This window comes from Alligator sinensis, unplaced genomic scaffold (assembly GCF_000455745.1).
Source record: "Alligator sinensis unplaced genomic scaffold, ASM45574v1 scaffold1368_1, whole genome shotgun sequence".
NCBI lineage: Eukaryota > Metazoa > Chordata > Crocodylia > Alligatoridae > Alligator > Alligator sinensis.
The window spans coordinates 573,219-588,638 of NW_005842725.1; the positions used below are offsets into that span (position 1 = coordinate 573,219).

The following is a 15,420-nucleotide window of genomic DNA, read 5'->3' on the forward strand; positions in this document are numbered from 1 at the left end:
GCCCCCGGGCCCCCGCGCGACCCGGCCGCAGGTGCAGCGGGCGGGACCCGGCCGCACTGGGCTTGGGGCGAGTGCTGGAGCCCGCTCTCTTCTCCTCCCCCAGGACCCCAGCGCCGGGCAGAGCCGCGCGGGAGGCGATGGCGGTCCCGTTCTCCAACACCCACCTCCGCCTGCCGCGGGGCTTCGCAACCCTGCTGGAGGGGCTGGCCAGAGAAGTCCTGAGGGAGCAACCTGAAGAGATCCCAGCCTTTGCAGCCAAGTATTTTGAAGATCTGCTGAAAAAAAGAGAAAGTGAGTGTATAATCAACGGGGATTTTTTCTAACAAGAAGCTGCAATGAGAGGCCTGAGCCAGGGGAGCTGGATCCTGTTTTCGGGTCATCTGGACAAATTCTGCGTTTTTGTCCAGCTCTCTCAAATGAAAGCTTAACACTTCGTTCCCGCTTCCTTCCTCGCAGGTCTGGCAGGGCTGCAATGGGTCGCGTCCTCGCGGCCTAGAAACGCCGTGCCCCCGTGTCCGAGTACCACGTTCACACTTGCCCTTCATGATGCGTCTCCCTCCCGTGGTTGCTACACACGTTAATATCAATACACCAACAGGAACAACTCACCGCTAGCTGTATGGCTTAGGGTGCTCTCTCCATCTTCTTTGTTGTATCTTCCCACTTAAAGCTTATTATTTCTCTGCCCCCGTAGTCATTTCTCTCCTGACTGCTGTTTACACTCTTCCTCTTGTAACTGATGCTCTGTATTTCACTTTGGAACATGATAGGTTTGAGGAGGCAGTCTAGTCTCACTAAGGTTCAGATGTGTTTAGTTACAGTTTGATGCACTCGCAGGCTGAGAACCGCGTGGTTTCATTATGTTCTCTGCTTAATTTTTTTTAACATGGAATACATTGCAGCCCATGGTAAGTGGTGACTGCATGGTTATCACACAGGGGAGACTCGGCAATGGGGATTGTTCAGGGGGAGCACAAGAGGGCATCCTTCACTGGAGGGGACCTTGCTTACTCCTCTTGTTTAGGACACCAGAGCCACATCTCCATTCCTGTGGGGTGAAGTCCCTGTTGACTGTGTCAGCAGCCCCATGGGTTAATTATCTCTGCTGCAGGGTAACCGCTCCTGGGCATATTGACCTTTCTGAGGGAGCTTCCATATGACATGGTCCCTCTTGGTCACTTCTCATTCCCTCTGGAAGGGTGTGATAGTCAACATTGAATTGTTTGTGTTGGCGCTTAGCATACACCAGCCTCTCTGAGCACAGCGTTGCCAGGCCTTTGAGTTTGTCCTGACTTGATTTAAGCATGGCTCTGTGCCTACTTGTTGCATGCTTGGGGGCTTTTGAAGGTGACCTCCATGACCTTAACCTTGGCCTAGTGAGAATGCTGGAAATAGCATTTTTTTCTCTCATGTCCAAGGTTGCCCTGTTCATCTTTGTATTCCTGTCATCCAGCTGTCACCTCAATGGGCTCGTCCCAATGAGCATGCACTTGTGCTTTGCGACACCTCAAACGCATTTGAGGTGCCACAAACCACTTGCAGCTCATGTGCACCCATTTGCTATGCTGCTAATTAGCAGTGTGGCAGGCTTTTTGACACTGGGAGATTCTGGTGTCAAAAAAAACCCAGCATTAAAAAAAAAGTGGTGTGGCGCACACAGCAGCGGTGTGCACCACCAGAAACCAGAACCTGGCTGGCCAGAGCCATGCTCTGGCTGCTGACCCGGCTCCGAGTGGCTGGCACTGTGCCACTGCTGCCCCAAGAGGCCTCCAGGACCCCAGGTAAGGCTGCTGGGGCCAGCACAGGTACTGGCCCTAGCCTCCCTTATCCCAACTGGGTCACTTTGACGTTTGCTGGAGCACACATGCAGGGATGTGCCTGAGGACAAATAGCAGCGGCACAAATGTGTCTGTTATTTGTCCTATGTGAAACATGCGCCCCTGCACATGCGTGCTTGTCAGGGTGCACCCAATCAGTGCAGTTTGCCTAGAGAGATTCCTTTCTTAATTCTTATCTGGCTTGAAAATTTTAGAATAAAGAATGAATATTTGCTTCTATTTTCAGAAACCATGTTTGACCCAGCAGAATGGGGAGCTAAATTAGAGGACAGGTTCTACAATAACCAAGCTTTTCAGGTAGGCTGGAGCTGCAGCTCTGGGTGGGTCAGGGAGGGGCCATCTAATTCCCTTTCCATGTATAAACCAGAAAACCAGGAAGCTCCCCGAACTTTTTGAAATCTCAGTAAAAAATGAGAGTTCTGCACATCTGCAGAATAAGTTGGACTAAGCTATGTTTTGCGCTATGGACAAGACCTTGTTTCTGTACAGTAGACCTAGTCAGAAATAGCAATAGTGTTCATAACTTTGCTCACTACTAAATATGTCCTCTTATGAAGCAGAGGTGCAATTCATGAAACATCTTCCCCCACCTGTAGATAACCTCTCCCTAGCAGCAAGCCTTCTGTCTTCCCAGGTCTCTGGGAAATGCAAGGCAAACTTTGTTCCCTAAATAGCTTTTTGGGGTCGTGATGGAATTCTGGAGCTCCAGGCCCCATGGCACAAGGAAGGTTCTGCTGTTATGTATAAGGATGATCCTTTATCTTGTATTAAGAAATGATCTTAACAGGGCCACATGTGCATGTTGAACAGGAAAGGGAGAGGTCTTCTGGGGTCGTAAGTCATCAGAAGCCCCTTTTTTCTGTTTTTTCCAGAAGACTGAATCTTTGAAAGATGAGTTGAAGGAGTTGTCAGGGGAGAACGCTCTGGTTATGGAATCTGTAAGTAATCTACAAGGGTCCGTCTCATATTTACTTGGCTGTGATTAAGGCTGTATCCTGTGGCACATCAGAGAGCAATATGGGCAGCATCACTTCTGGCTGCCTTTGTTGCCTAACCAATGACCAAGTTCCCATTCATGGCAGAGTCAGTTGATGGTGGACCCTGGAGAAGGTCAAAGCAAAGCTTGAACTCATGCATCTGTATCCACAGTGAAGTAACCTAACTGTTCTGTCACTATGCCCTTTCTGAGCTCAGGGACTGGTATTAAATAAGGGCCAAATACTAGTTTTCATAGGCAAAACTCTGACTGAGTCAGAGGGAACTCTGCCTGAATACAGATTTAAGATTTTACACTAAAAATAATCCCCACACTGATTATGTCTAATGCAAAGATATATTAAAGGTGACAAAACTCATTTAGTTTCCCACTCACCCTGTGGTTCACATACAGCTTCCAAGATGCCTTTAGGAAGTAGCAGATTTCAACGACTGCACATTATGCAGATTTACTGTAATTTAAGCATTTGCTTCTACTACAACAAAAATATCAACCCATCAGCTGTTCTCAGAAACCATTTTATGTGTGATTTTATTGCTTTAATGAAGGAGCTTGATGAACAAGACCTCTGTGAAACAGGCATCAAGGAAGCAGAAGATAAAGCTGCTATAAAAATCCAGAAAACCTACAGAGGATACAGAGCCAGAAAAGAAGTGAAGAGACTGAAAGAAGAAGGTCAGTGAGCTCCATGGAGTGAGTGGATTAGATTTGCCAGCATCAAGATTAGATGCAGGTGATTGGCATGTTGGTATTAGGAGAAGATTTATTTTTGTTTATTAAACATCACAATTTTAAAAGGCAGGGGAGTGTTGTGTTATCTTTGGGAGCCTGTTTGCAGAGCTGCGGGTTCAGGCTGTCACCAGCACACTTTCATTTGGATGGTAAACACAAGATTCTTCTGCGTTTGCGTAAATCACAGAATTGTTTCTATACAATATTGGATCTAGAAGCAGACAGTCCTGGACCTTTCATCTGGTCTTTTATCTGCTTTGTGTTTTCTCACTGTATCTGTACTGTCCTAGAAGGAGGGCAAGATAGAGAGGAAGCCCTGCGTAAATGTGCTTTGCATCCCTACCATGGGTGCACATGGGTGCACGTGCACCCCCTGAGATTGGCTATGTGCCCCCTGGAAGCGCCAGCCGCGAAACTGGAAGTGCACTTCTGGTTTCGCTACTGGCTTGGAGATTGGCTGCTGGGGGAACCCCCCGGTTGGCGATCAGCCACTGCCCCCCCACCCCAGTCGGTGATCTGGTGCCCTTCCAGACTCTGGAGGCACCAGTCGCCCATGATCCCTACTTTCCATTGCACCACTGTTCCCCTTTCTGGTGTCTCTTCCCTGCATCTGCACGCTATGTCTGCTGAGCTGTATTTTAGATCTTATTTGCTTATGCTGTGCACAACTACAAAAAACCCACTAAGATCTGTTTTGAGCATTTGCAGGGAGTGGAAAGATTCTGGGCAGGCATACTGTACACAGGGTTTGATTCCCCACTTTCTTGCATGTTGTGTTGTCATACTTCATGCATGCACAGTGGGTGTTTGATGCTGCCCAGATGGAAGATTAACAATGCACACACCCCTGGCATGGTACCTACCCAGGGGTAAGGTAGCAGGAAGCCAAGAACATCTCCTTTCTTCACCAGGTCACTAATCTGCAGCCAGGCCAGTTGGGCACAGTTCCTGGTTCCCACCTAATAGCTCTTTGGTACTCTTAGTGACTTGTTTTGGCAAGTGTCTGTTCAGTTTCTATTAGAGCTGTAACTGGTCTTTTCATTGTCATCCTAGGCTCAGAAGTGCATGCTCTTCTTGCTAGGCTTTCAGACTAGTACCTTTCACCAGCACCAAACTGGGAGGCTTTTAAAAAGAATGCTTCTCTGGGGACACAACCTGGCAGAATCAGTACTGAGGCTGCCACTTTGTCTTGAATCAATAGTTTAAAAATACCGTAACACAAAATGGAAAGCGATTGAAGTACAAAAGCTCCCTGCCAGCCTTATGCCCTCTTGGGATGGAGGATTATTTTATCAATTGGGATCAGCACACTTTTTAATGAGAACTTAATAAATTGACACTACTAATTGGGTGTTATTTCCCAAGGTCTCTGCAGTTATTATCATCTCTCACCTGAGAGTTCTTATTCACGGTGCGACTTTCAGGCTAAGAACGCTTGTGTGATTGTCTTGAAAGGCCCCTGCCCTACCAAAGCGTCTGAAGGAGAAAGAAAAGATATGTAAATGTGCACGTCTTTGAATGATATTTAAGCTCTATTTTTAGTTGTCTTACATCCCTGGAGGTTGTCACAATTTAATACAGCTCCCCATTGGAAGGAGGGAAATGACATCTGCTATTATTACAACCCTATGAACATGCAGGATAGGGTAAAGGAGGTGCTGAGATGCCTCCGTTAAAATATTTTACAATTTCAGAGTAACACCTGGCTGTGTCACGTGCAGGAAAATCAACCTAATCTGCATGAGCTGGTGTCTGAGTTGGGTAACAAATTCTACATCGCTGCTTTGGTTCCCCAAAATGGCCAACAGGCATCGGCATGATCGTGAGCTTAGTTCTTTTGAAATACACATTATTCTACTTGTTTGTAAGGCTCTAGATTCCTTTCAAGCTTATTTTATGAATTGACATGAACGTTCTAAAACTTATTCCAAACACTGAGAATGAAGCAGCAGTGATCAGCCCTCAGATCCATGGCTTCATTTGGAAAAATTCTGGGACCTATTTTTGACGGCAAAATGCCATGGGGTTCAGTGGGGTTCCTCCTAGTTTTGCTCGTGTATATTGGACTAGAATTGAGCAGGTTGAGTGTTCGATCTACACGGTCTGATCCTCTTACCTTGTCTCTTGGGTAACCATCTACACCAGTACAAAGTAGGTGAGAAGTGCACTGACTCAGGTCTCTACTCAAAAAGGCAGTGGCAAACCTGTCCGCCCACACCAATTTTAATCCAGCTATCTTGGTACTGGTAGCAGCGAGTATGCAGTGGAACAGACTTCAGTGCAGACTAGCAATTGGAGTGTGCATCCTGGGTCCCCTGTAGCCTGCTCTGAAATCCAATTTTCTCTGTGCTCAGAGTGACTGGTACTGGAGCTGGGTGGATTATAACTAGCACAGTATGCTGGTCTGTGCTACAGTCTATCTCTGGTGGTTATAAAGAAAGACTAAGTGGTTCATTCAAGAGTACATAGGAAGCCTGTGACAGAGCAGGAAATTTAACCGAGTCCGCCTGAGTACGAGGCAGGAGCCCCAGGTGCTGGGCCATCCTTGACCCACATGAGGCAAAACGTGTGGTCAATGTCAGTGCAAGTGAAGGATAGTCACTGTTCTAAAGGCCGTGTCCCTCCTTTCCAGTGCAATTCCTTTTCTCAGTGTAAACTGGGAGTGTCCTGAGTAAGACAGGAACAGCAGACCCAGAATACCCTCTCCTTGTGGGCAGTAAGCAGACTATTGTCTTATCTGCAATGGGAAGTTAGGACATAGTTATCTGGTTGGATTTTGCAGTCCACTAATTGTTCTCCACTAGCTCCCCACATGGGCGCTCTAAGACTTGTCTGTATTATTTCAGCAGCAGATCTCAGGGAGAAGGAGACAGAGGATGCCCCATCCATACCCTGCCCATTTGAGTCTGCTGGTGGACCCCAGAGCTATAAGTTCATCTGTGGGGCTGCTCTGGCTTCCTGAGCCCAAATCTCTGGTGGGCCTGCAAGTGGATGCTGGGGACACATGGAGCAGCCTGCTGGGTGAACCTCTATCTCTGGAGTGTGCCAGCAGAATCTGGATGAAGAGGGCTCAGTGCTTGCTTCTATGAAATCTACCCCTGTTGTAGCAGAGACAAGTGCTTAGTGTGCACAGAGGGCCTTAGTGCAAGGAAGCTGGCTACAATTTTGAATGTACAATGAGCTACCCAGCACCTAATATGTGCTAAAAGTGTCCATGTGGGGAATTGGTAGAGTAGCTACTGCACAGTAAATTCATGCTCAAGCGTTCTGCTCACCAGCATCTCCATGTAGACAGATCCTTAATCTGCTTGTTTTTGCCTCCAGTGTGTTACATTGGCATAAAGCTGGAATCTGGAGGAGAATCAAGCCTCCTACTAGTTGAAGGTGCCTTATGCAGAAAACAGCACTGGAGCTACACCCACAACTGGGGACACGGGGGCAGGGAAAAAATTATACAAACAGGCAGGAAGAATGAAGTAGCTGACGTAAAGCATCCCTGTTTTTCCAGCTATGGTACTGTGCAAGGCTCTGACCCTCTAGGATTGCCTGCTGTCATGCTGTTTGTTGGGCAGTGGAAAACTGTTTTCGAAGGGCTATCTTCCAGTTCTTTTTGAATGCTGCTGCCTTCAGCTAGCACTGTTCTCTAGCCTGTTTATGAAGGAATTGTTAAGCTGTTTGGCATTAGTGCCATTTCACCCACCCGAACTCTTCTTTCAAACCACACAGCACTGGCTTGTTTTAGTGTAAATATGAATTTCATCCTGTCTCTGGTATTTTCCACACACCTCTGTATTGTTCTGAGCCTCTTCCCTCCTTTAACTCCCTGCTTTGTATGTTACCCACTGGGTGCATCTACATACATGCTTTACTGCAGAGATGGCTAATTAGCTCCACAGTAAAGCATCACCATCTACATGCATGCCAGTATCAGGGTGCAGTAAATTAATTACCTCTGCCATGGGATAGTCTCATCAGGGACAATACTATCCTACAGCAAAGTAATTACATGCACTAAACCACATGTAGACCATGATGGGCTGGCTGGGGCATGAGGGTGCTAAAGTGTCTGCCACCTACCCCCCGCATACTTTAGCACTCTCATGCCCAGCCAGCCTTTCCACCACCTGATGCTGCCACCCGGAGCACAGGGCTGCCCCCTGAGCCTGCTGTCAGCCCGGGGCTGCTGCACCCCAGCTGAAACTGCTATGGTCCTGAGCACACATGCAGACACTGCACCCAGGAGCAGCTGACTCAGGCTCAAACTGCTTCAGAGTCATTTAATGGCACATATAGATGTGCCCACTTACAGGTATAGTCTGGGAACACAGGAAGGCCAGCGATGGAATTTCCTTGTTCTAGTTTTGAATCTGCCCCAGAGGGCAGTGGTACAGTATTGCTTCCTGACTGCATGGAGCTGTCTCCTTCTACCTCAGGGCAGGCTGGGTTTTGTAAGAGACACAGAAATAGCAGAGTTTCTCCTACAATGAGTGACTAGCCATGTTGGATGGTTATACTGCAAGTGCTGCCTTGTTGGCTGCCTGAAAGCCTGTCTGAGTAGCTGTCCATGTGCTCTGAAGCTCCCCCAGTGAAGGCACTGGTAGGCCACTGGGGAGCAAGTGTCCCACTAGCAGAAGCTCACATGCTTTGTACATGGTTCTGCACAGTGAACTCCTCATAGCACAACCAGTTGAGCAGGTCTCTGTCACCCTGCAGAGAGCCAGGGAAGGCAACCTCTCAGACAACTGTGCCAACAGTTCCCCAGGTTGGTCCCATAGGCTTGCTGGTGAGTTACAGACTGACTGGTCCCTCTATTCCCTTGCTTTGCCTATACAGAAGTCTAGATTCAGCATAGAACAAAGGAGACTGGTTGTCTGCAAAGCAGGTGGTGGGGGTGAGCAGTGGAAGCTGTTTCTACTAGTAGCCATGGCTACACGAGAAGAGAAGAAAAAGGAGAGTGTAATCCTTGTGCTGGCCAGAGGCAGACCTGCCCTGTCAGGAAGTGCAGGCTTAGCATCTGCACACTTCTGCTGAGGCTCCTCTACCACCAGTGCCACTTTCATTTCCCTAGAGAAAAGCATTAGCCATTTTTCTCACCCTTACTAGCTTGGTTGCCCACTGGAGAAGAACAGAGCATGTTCTGGGAGAGCCTGCAGCCCCAACTACCCCAGTTATCCTAAGCAGATGTGCTTTGACATTCCTCCAGACCTCAGAGCAGTGTGATGGTCCATTCATGTACCCATTACACAGTGTGTTGAATTCAGGCTGGCAGAAGATGGCAGCTACCGAACTGTTTTAGTGCCTGTACCTAGGCTTGTTGTTCCAGGGGGAAGTTTATATTCATTTGCTTTATTTGCTGTTAGTGGGTATGGACATGCATAAACACTTTGACTGATTTAAATGCAGCTGAAGCAGACAGATGTACAAGCCTGTTAAATTGATTTAAAGCTGCCTAGAACGATTGAAAAATGTACCTGGGAAATCAAGTACTGTTTTGAACCAGTTCACTCTGACCTGGGTCAAAATTGCATGTGGATACCAAGTGTTCTGTGACAGATCTGGTGGGCCCTGCTGGCATCCCACACTGCCTCACTTCTCCTTTCCCCTTCCTCCTATAAATGACCACCCTGGTATACAGACAAAACTTTGCAGCCCCCTTTTTATTTTTTTGTTCACATGTTTTGTCAATGAGCTCCCTTGAATGGCTTGGTCAATAAAAGCTATCTTCATAACAATCAGTTGCATCCTCACTCGCTGCTCTACCACAGCCCTTCATTATGACCCCCCTCCTCAGCCCCTGGGAACCCAAAAACTGGTTCAAGACCACATCCCTGGCTTCCCCAAGTCAGGTAAGCATACTGCAGACTGTGGACAGATGCAGGCCACTGAAGTTTATTGAACTCATGTTTAGGAGAGAAGTGAAAGCAGAAAAATGAAAATGCCCCTAGCCTCAGGTCACCTACCTGCTGGGACCCCTAAAGCATGGGTATAAATACTCCTTCCTCCTCACCTGCTCTGAGGCATTCTGGGCTGGGTGCCCCATCCCTGGTGTCAGAGCCACAATTCAATGCCTAAAAAGTGATTGTTCTATCTGGAATTCTGTGCATTGCATGAGTGGAGACCTGACCCCTGACAGCTGTGAAACAGTTCCCAACCAGTGACCTTTTGGAAGGCTCAATTGTTACATGTGTCCACACCCCCTGTTGCTGTTTTCCTGCTCGTGGGCAGGGACACAAAGGACTTGGTGGTGTCTGGTGGGGGATGGTATTAAGACTAATAGGGGATTTAAGAGATTGCCAAAATACTTTGGATGGCCATTCTCAAGTGGCAGGTATGCAAGTTTTCAGCAGGTCATTTTGCTATAGTATCAATAGCAGGATCAGTGGAAAATTATTCATATCATCACACTGACTAATAAGTAGAAATGCATGTCTTGGAACAGGATCAAGATTATATTAAGTATTAGGAGCATTCTGGCAGTCAGTTATTCTCCTCTGGTAACAACTCCAGTGGCATCCCTGCAGATGTGGGATTTGGTCCAGGACCCTGGGTGTCACACTTATTTTTCTCAGCATACATCCACACTGAGAGAGAAGAGATTTTATTTTTACCAAATCTCAGCTGCACACAGTAACTAACATATGGTGAAATCCCGTGATGGACAGACATGCTTCCCTTCTCACGTGTTAGCTAGACCTAGGGTTTACTTTGGCCTGCTGAATGAAAACCACAAGCTACCTCAAGCCATTGTCCACCCTGCTTTTACGTGTGGCGTGTTACAGGGTGTTCTTGGCATTTTTGGTTTTGTGCCTTGCAGTCGTGCTGTGGGAGGTTTCAAAGTAGGTGATTTTTAAGAATCTCTGGATAAATGGTTTCCAGCAAACACTGGGAACTGGTTTTTCTGGTCCCTTCTAGTCCTGTGTTCTAGCACCAGGTAAGATCTCACCCTTCTTCCTAGATGAGGCAGGGCCTGGTCTTTCCTTCTGCCTTCAACAGAGCCACAGCGCTTTCTGGTTAAATGAGGTGTTTGAGAACATACCCAGATGATGGTATGTTATAGCTTGTGGGAACTTGTAGAAGGAAAGAGTCTAGTTTACAAGACATAGTCTGTTTGCAAGCTCAGCTAGATTCCGATAACAGTTACATTAGTGTAAATCCAGAATACCTTCTCCTAGGGTAACTGAATTTAGGCTTTGCCTTTTTTCACTCCCTGCCTGCCTGCAAACTCAGCCCAGGCACAGAACGCCCATGCTGGACCCTGTCTGGTTCACATATTGCCTTAGTGTGAGGAAGCTGGCTACATACAGCACTGGAAAATTCTGCACTCAACATGTGATGATGCACAAGCTGGGAGAGAATCTAGCTCACTGTCTCAAATTTATTTTTGTTACTAAAGCAAACAGCTGGGAACCTGGCTCACTTTGGGAACAGATTCGTTAAGGAAAAGGTTTGTTTTTCACATAGATGCCTGTGATTCGAGCGGCAATTCAGACTGGCTTCACTTCAGCATGAGAATTGGTACCAAGGGGAATCAATCTGCTAATACAATCTGGTGTCTGACAGATCAAACACCAGTACATTGAAGGGTTATAAATGGTCACTGTCCTCAGGGTTAACACAGAAAACCAGATCTCAACACAAAACTGTCTTCAATTAACATAGGGTGATTTTCTTCCTCCCCTGTGTACAACTGCTAAACTAGAACAGCCACTTCAGATCTGCCTGTGTTCCACTTACCCCAGGCAAAGGGATGTAAGGCTGGTGTGGGTGAGGGAAGGATCCAGCTCGCATCCCAGCTTTGATTCAAGGCAAATGTGATTTAGACAGAAAAAGTTTTTTTTAAAAATCATACAGAGCATGCAAATAAGCTGGAAGTGTAATTTACCAGTAGGTCAGTAACTCCCATGTGCAGAAGGGGGGATGAGTGTCAGCAGACAACAGGGTGAGGCTCATCAGGTGCCTAATTGTGTCAGGTCACACAACTAGGAGACAGAATTTCTAAACAGACAGAGGTTGCTGGGGGTGGATGGGAGAAAGATTGGGGATTACCTCTGAAGTGCTACCTGTCCTGCTGCCCAAGGTTGAGCCTGGTTGCTCAGGGCTATTGGAGGAATTAGGTGAGCTCCAATTCTTCCCCCAGCAACCCAGCATCATTCTTAATGGGTTGGGGAAGCACCTGAATGAGACAAGCAGCTCAGGATGGCTTGTCTGCTTCCTACCTTCCTGGGACAATGGTTAGTGTGCTCCAGGTCCCTGCAATACTCTGCTTGGCAAGGGGAGTTGTGAGGAGAATCTGGAACTACCCCCCTGGTCTTAGGTGGAGGTCCTGCTACAGTATCCTCAAGTCTTGGGGAGAGCTGTGAAAACCCCCAGGAGTAGAGGTAACACTGCTTGGGAGGAGGAAGCAGACCTGATATAGAGCAGACTTGATGGAAGGGGAGAAAATAATGGGAGCATGAAGTGAACAGTTCACCTGGGATAAACCTGCCTAGAACTGTGGACACAATCTGCATGCCAGTGTCTTCCACTCCTGACTTAGTCTTACATTGGAGTAGGGCTGAACATCACATGTCCGCTCTGCATTTACACTGTGTAAAGACACTGGCACAAATAAGCCGGGAGACAGTTAGCCACTTCAGCCTGAAGTTAGGCAGAAGGCAAGTCAGGGTGGCACCTTAGAGAGGCACTGGCTTTTGTAGGTAACAGCAATCAGCTGGTGAAGTAGACTGTTGCCTACAGTAGCAGGGCACTGGGACGTACCTGCTCCTCTAAGGGAACAAGCAGCCTGAAAGGCTGTTTGCAGGTAGTAAAGGGGGTAGTGGGTCTAATTAAAAACTCACCAGACCTGTGACAGGAGTTATATAAACCCTGAGCCTGAGCTAGGCCTGGAGTGGTTAGGCACTCTAATCTTGGCAGCCATGAAGTAAGGAGCTCCTAGCACTAGGGCTCCTGAATAATGGAAGAAAGCCACTCTGCACTGCAGGGAGAAAGGGAAGGTACCTGGGGCAGAGAAGGGCTTGGTTGTACAGGCAGGTAGGCCTGGTTTGTGTTAAGCCTAGCAAAGGCTTAAATGCTTGCCAGAGGGCAGGTGCTCATTATCAAGGTGTACTAGCAGTTAAGCATGAAGTGCTTGAGGTTAGAGTTGGTCTCATCCCACTTTCTAAGCACTTTATAAGCAACCCAACACCCTATCCACCCAGTATGAGCTCCCCTGCAATTTATGGATTATACTAAACAGGATATGCTCCATACACTTTAATGCCACACTCTCTAATTGGATTGTCATAGGAGAGGAACAGAGCCATGCAATTTGTCCTTAAGCCTACAGGTGCCTTACAGGGGTGTAGTCAGGCCAAGAGAGACCTAGCAGGCCTGAGGGCTGGATCGAGACTAGTGGGGTCCAGGAGAGATCTGGTGTGGGAATTGGTGGGATTAAGGCTCACTTGAAGGCCTGTGGGAAGCCTCCCTTATTCAACTTTCAAAAGAACAAGGCATGGCAGGAAAGCAAGCTAGGGAGGGCAACTTTAGAGTTAGAACTGGGCAGGAGCTGCATGGCCACCAGGAGTGTCACAGCCACCACTGTGGCCATGAGCCTGTCCCATCTACAAAAGCTCAAGCCTCTCTTAACCTCTAAGGTGCCACCCAGCCCTGCCTTTTGACTGGTACAAATGAACTCCATCCATGAGTGCTGAACAAACTAGCTGAAGTCATTGCAGGACTGCTGGTGAACCTCTGAGAATTCATGGTGCTCGTGAGAGATCCCAGAAGACTGGAAAAGGGCCAATGTTGTGCCCATCTTCAAGAAGGGGAGGAGAGAGGACCCAGGGAACTACAGGGTGATCAGCCTGACCTCACTCCAGGGAAAAATCCTTGAAAAATTTCTCAAGGAGTCTATATGCAAAAAGCTAGTAGAAGGGAAAATTCTGAACAACAACCAGCACGGTTTTGCTGCGGGTAGGTCATGTCTGATGAACCTCATCTCCTTCTACGACCAGATAAGGTTGATGTAATTTACATGGACTTTAGGAAGGCCTTTGACTTGGTGTCCCAAGAGGCTCTCGAGGTAAAACTAGGGGACTATGGGCTCAACAATGCAACAGTCAGATAGGTGGGAAACTGCCTGCAGGGTTAGACCCAGTGAGTACTAATAGACGGATCTGTGTTGACCTGGTGGAAGGTAGCCAGTGGGGTCCCCCAGGGTTTCCTACTTGGACCAGTGCTTTTCAGCATCTTCATCAACGATCTGGATGCGAGGGTGAAAAGCACACTGGCAAAGTTCAACCATGACACTAAGTTGTGGGGAAGTGTGGCCATGCATCAAGGGAGGCTGACAATCCAGGCAGACCTAGACAGATTAGTTAGATGCACAGACCAGAACCAGATGCTGTTTAACACTGAGAAGTGTAAAGTGCTCCATCTGGGGAGGAAAAATCTGCAACAAATGTACAGGCTCGGTGGTGCTACGCTAGTTAGCACCACATCCAAAAGGGACCTGGGGGTCATAATTAACCATACATAAAATGAATATGAGCCACCAGTGGGATGCTAGTTAAAAGAGCAAACAATAGGCTGGCATACATCAACCAGAGCATCTGAAGCAAAACTAAGGAAGCGATTTTTCCACTCTGCTTGGCATTGGTGAGGCCGCAGCTAGAGTACTGTGTCCAGTTTTGGGCCCCACACTTCAAGAGGGATGTGGAGAAGCTTGAGAGAGTCCGGAGAAGAGCCACTTGTATAATTAGAGGCCTGAAGAGCAAACCATACAAGGAAAGGCTGACAGATATGGCACTGTTCAGCCTAGAAAAGAGACAACTTTGGCGGGATTTGGTAGCAGCTTACAAATATATCAGGGGAGAGCATCAGCAGCTAGGTAAACAACCATTCACCAAAGTGCCCCAGGGGAAAACCAGGAGCAATAGACAAACTCCTAGAAGAAGGCTTCACACTAGATATAAAGAAAAAGTTCTTCACGGTTTGTGTGGCCAGACTCTGGAACAGACTCCCAGCGCGGGTGGTGCAGGCCCCTACCCTGGAGATCTTCAAAAGGAGACAACACATACCTGGCTGGGGTTATTTGACCCCCACAGTCTTTCCTGCCCAGAACAGGAGGGCTGGACCCGATGATCTCACAAGGTCCCTTCCAGCCCTAAACGACTGTGAATCTGTGTCTTGTAGAGGTGCACTGATACATCGGTCCGATATCGCATTGCTACCAATATAAAAAAAAAAAATGTCTATATCGTATATCGACCTGATAGGATTTGGTCAAGAAACGCCTGTGCTGCGTGCAGCCGCAGCGCAGCATGGAGCAGAGCTGGCTCCGGCCGGTAAGTCAGAAGGGGAGGCGGGAGGGAAGGAGCATGGGGGGCAGATCAGCGCCCCGGTGGTGAGGGAGTGGGCAGAGGAGCGTGGGATGGAGGTGCGGCTCATGGGGTGGGGGTAGCTCCTGCTGCTGCTTGCACCCTGGGAGGGGGCGTGTGGCCCCGGCTCTGCGCGGTGGGGATGGGCTGCAGCTGCTGGGTGGAGGCGGGGCCGGGCTCGGAGCGGGCGCTGGGAGGAGGTTGCAGCCCCCCCACATTTCGCTGCAGCTGCGCACTCAGCTGAACGCCCCGACTCCGCCCAAGTGCCCGGAAAAGCCGGGCTGCGCCGGGCAGCGGTGCGGAGTTGTGGTGAAACTTGGGGTGGCTGCAGCCTCCCCCCAGCACTGCCGGAGCCCGCTCTGAGCCCGGCCCCTGGCAAGAAAAGCCCTGCGCGGTTCCAGCTCCGCCTCGCAGCTTCTGCCCACCCTGTGCCACGCAGATCCGGGGGCACACGCCTCCCCTCCCCCCGCAAGCAGCGGCGGGGAACGGGCCCACC

At 48.5% G+C, this 15,420-nt stretch overlaps 1 protein-coding gene across 1 annotated transcript; it reads left to right on the forward strand.

Moving 5' to 3' along the window:
* Nucleotides 1–7: 7 nt before the first annotated feature.
* On the forward strand, nt 8–3,630 carry SPA17 (sperm autoantigenic protein 17). Its single transcript, XM_006034327.3, has 4 exons — nt 8–291; nt 2,065–2,135; nt 2,711–2,776; nt 3,384–3,630. Exons 1-4 carry the CDS (start codon nt 138–140, stop codon nt 3,516–3,518), a joined length of 426 nt encoding a protein of 141 aa, XP_006034389.1. The 5' UTR covers nt 8–137; the 3' UTR covers nt 3,519–3,630.
* Nucleotides 3,631–15,420: the final 11,790 nt, after the last annotated feature.

What these genes read in the sequence shown, in the direction of transcription:
- SPA17 (XM_006034327.3), top strand. Translation starts at nt 138, where the DNA reads ATGGCGGTCCCGTTCTCCAACACCCACCTCCGCCTGCCGCGGGGCTTC. An exon ending in TCTGCTGAAAAAAAGAGAAA is followed by an intron (nt 292 to 2,064) that starts GTGAGTGTATAA and finishes TTCTATTTTCAG; the next exon opens with AAACCATGTTTGACCCAGCA. An exon ending in ACAATAACCAAGCTTTTCAG is followed by an intron (nt 2,136 to 2,710) that starts GTAGGCTGGAGC and finishes TGTTTTTTCCAG; the next exon opens with AAGACTGAATCTTTGAAAGA.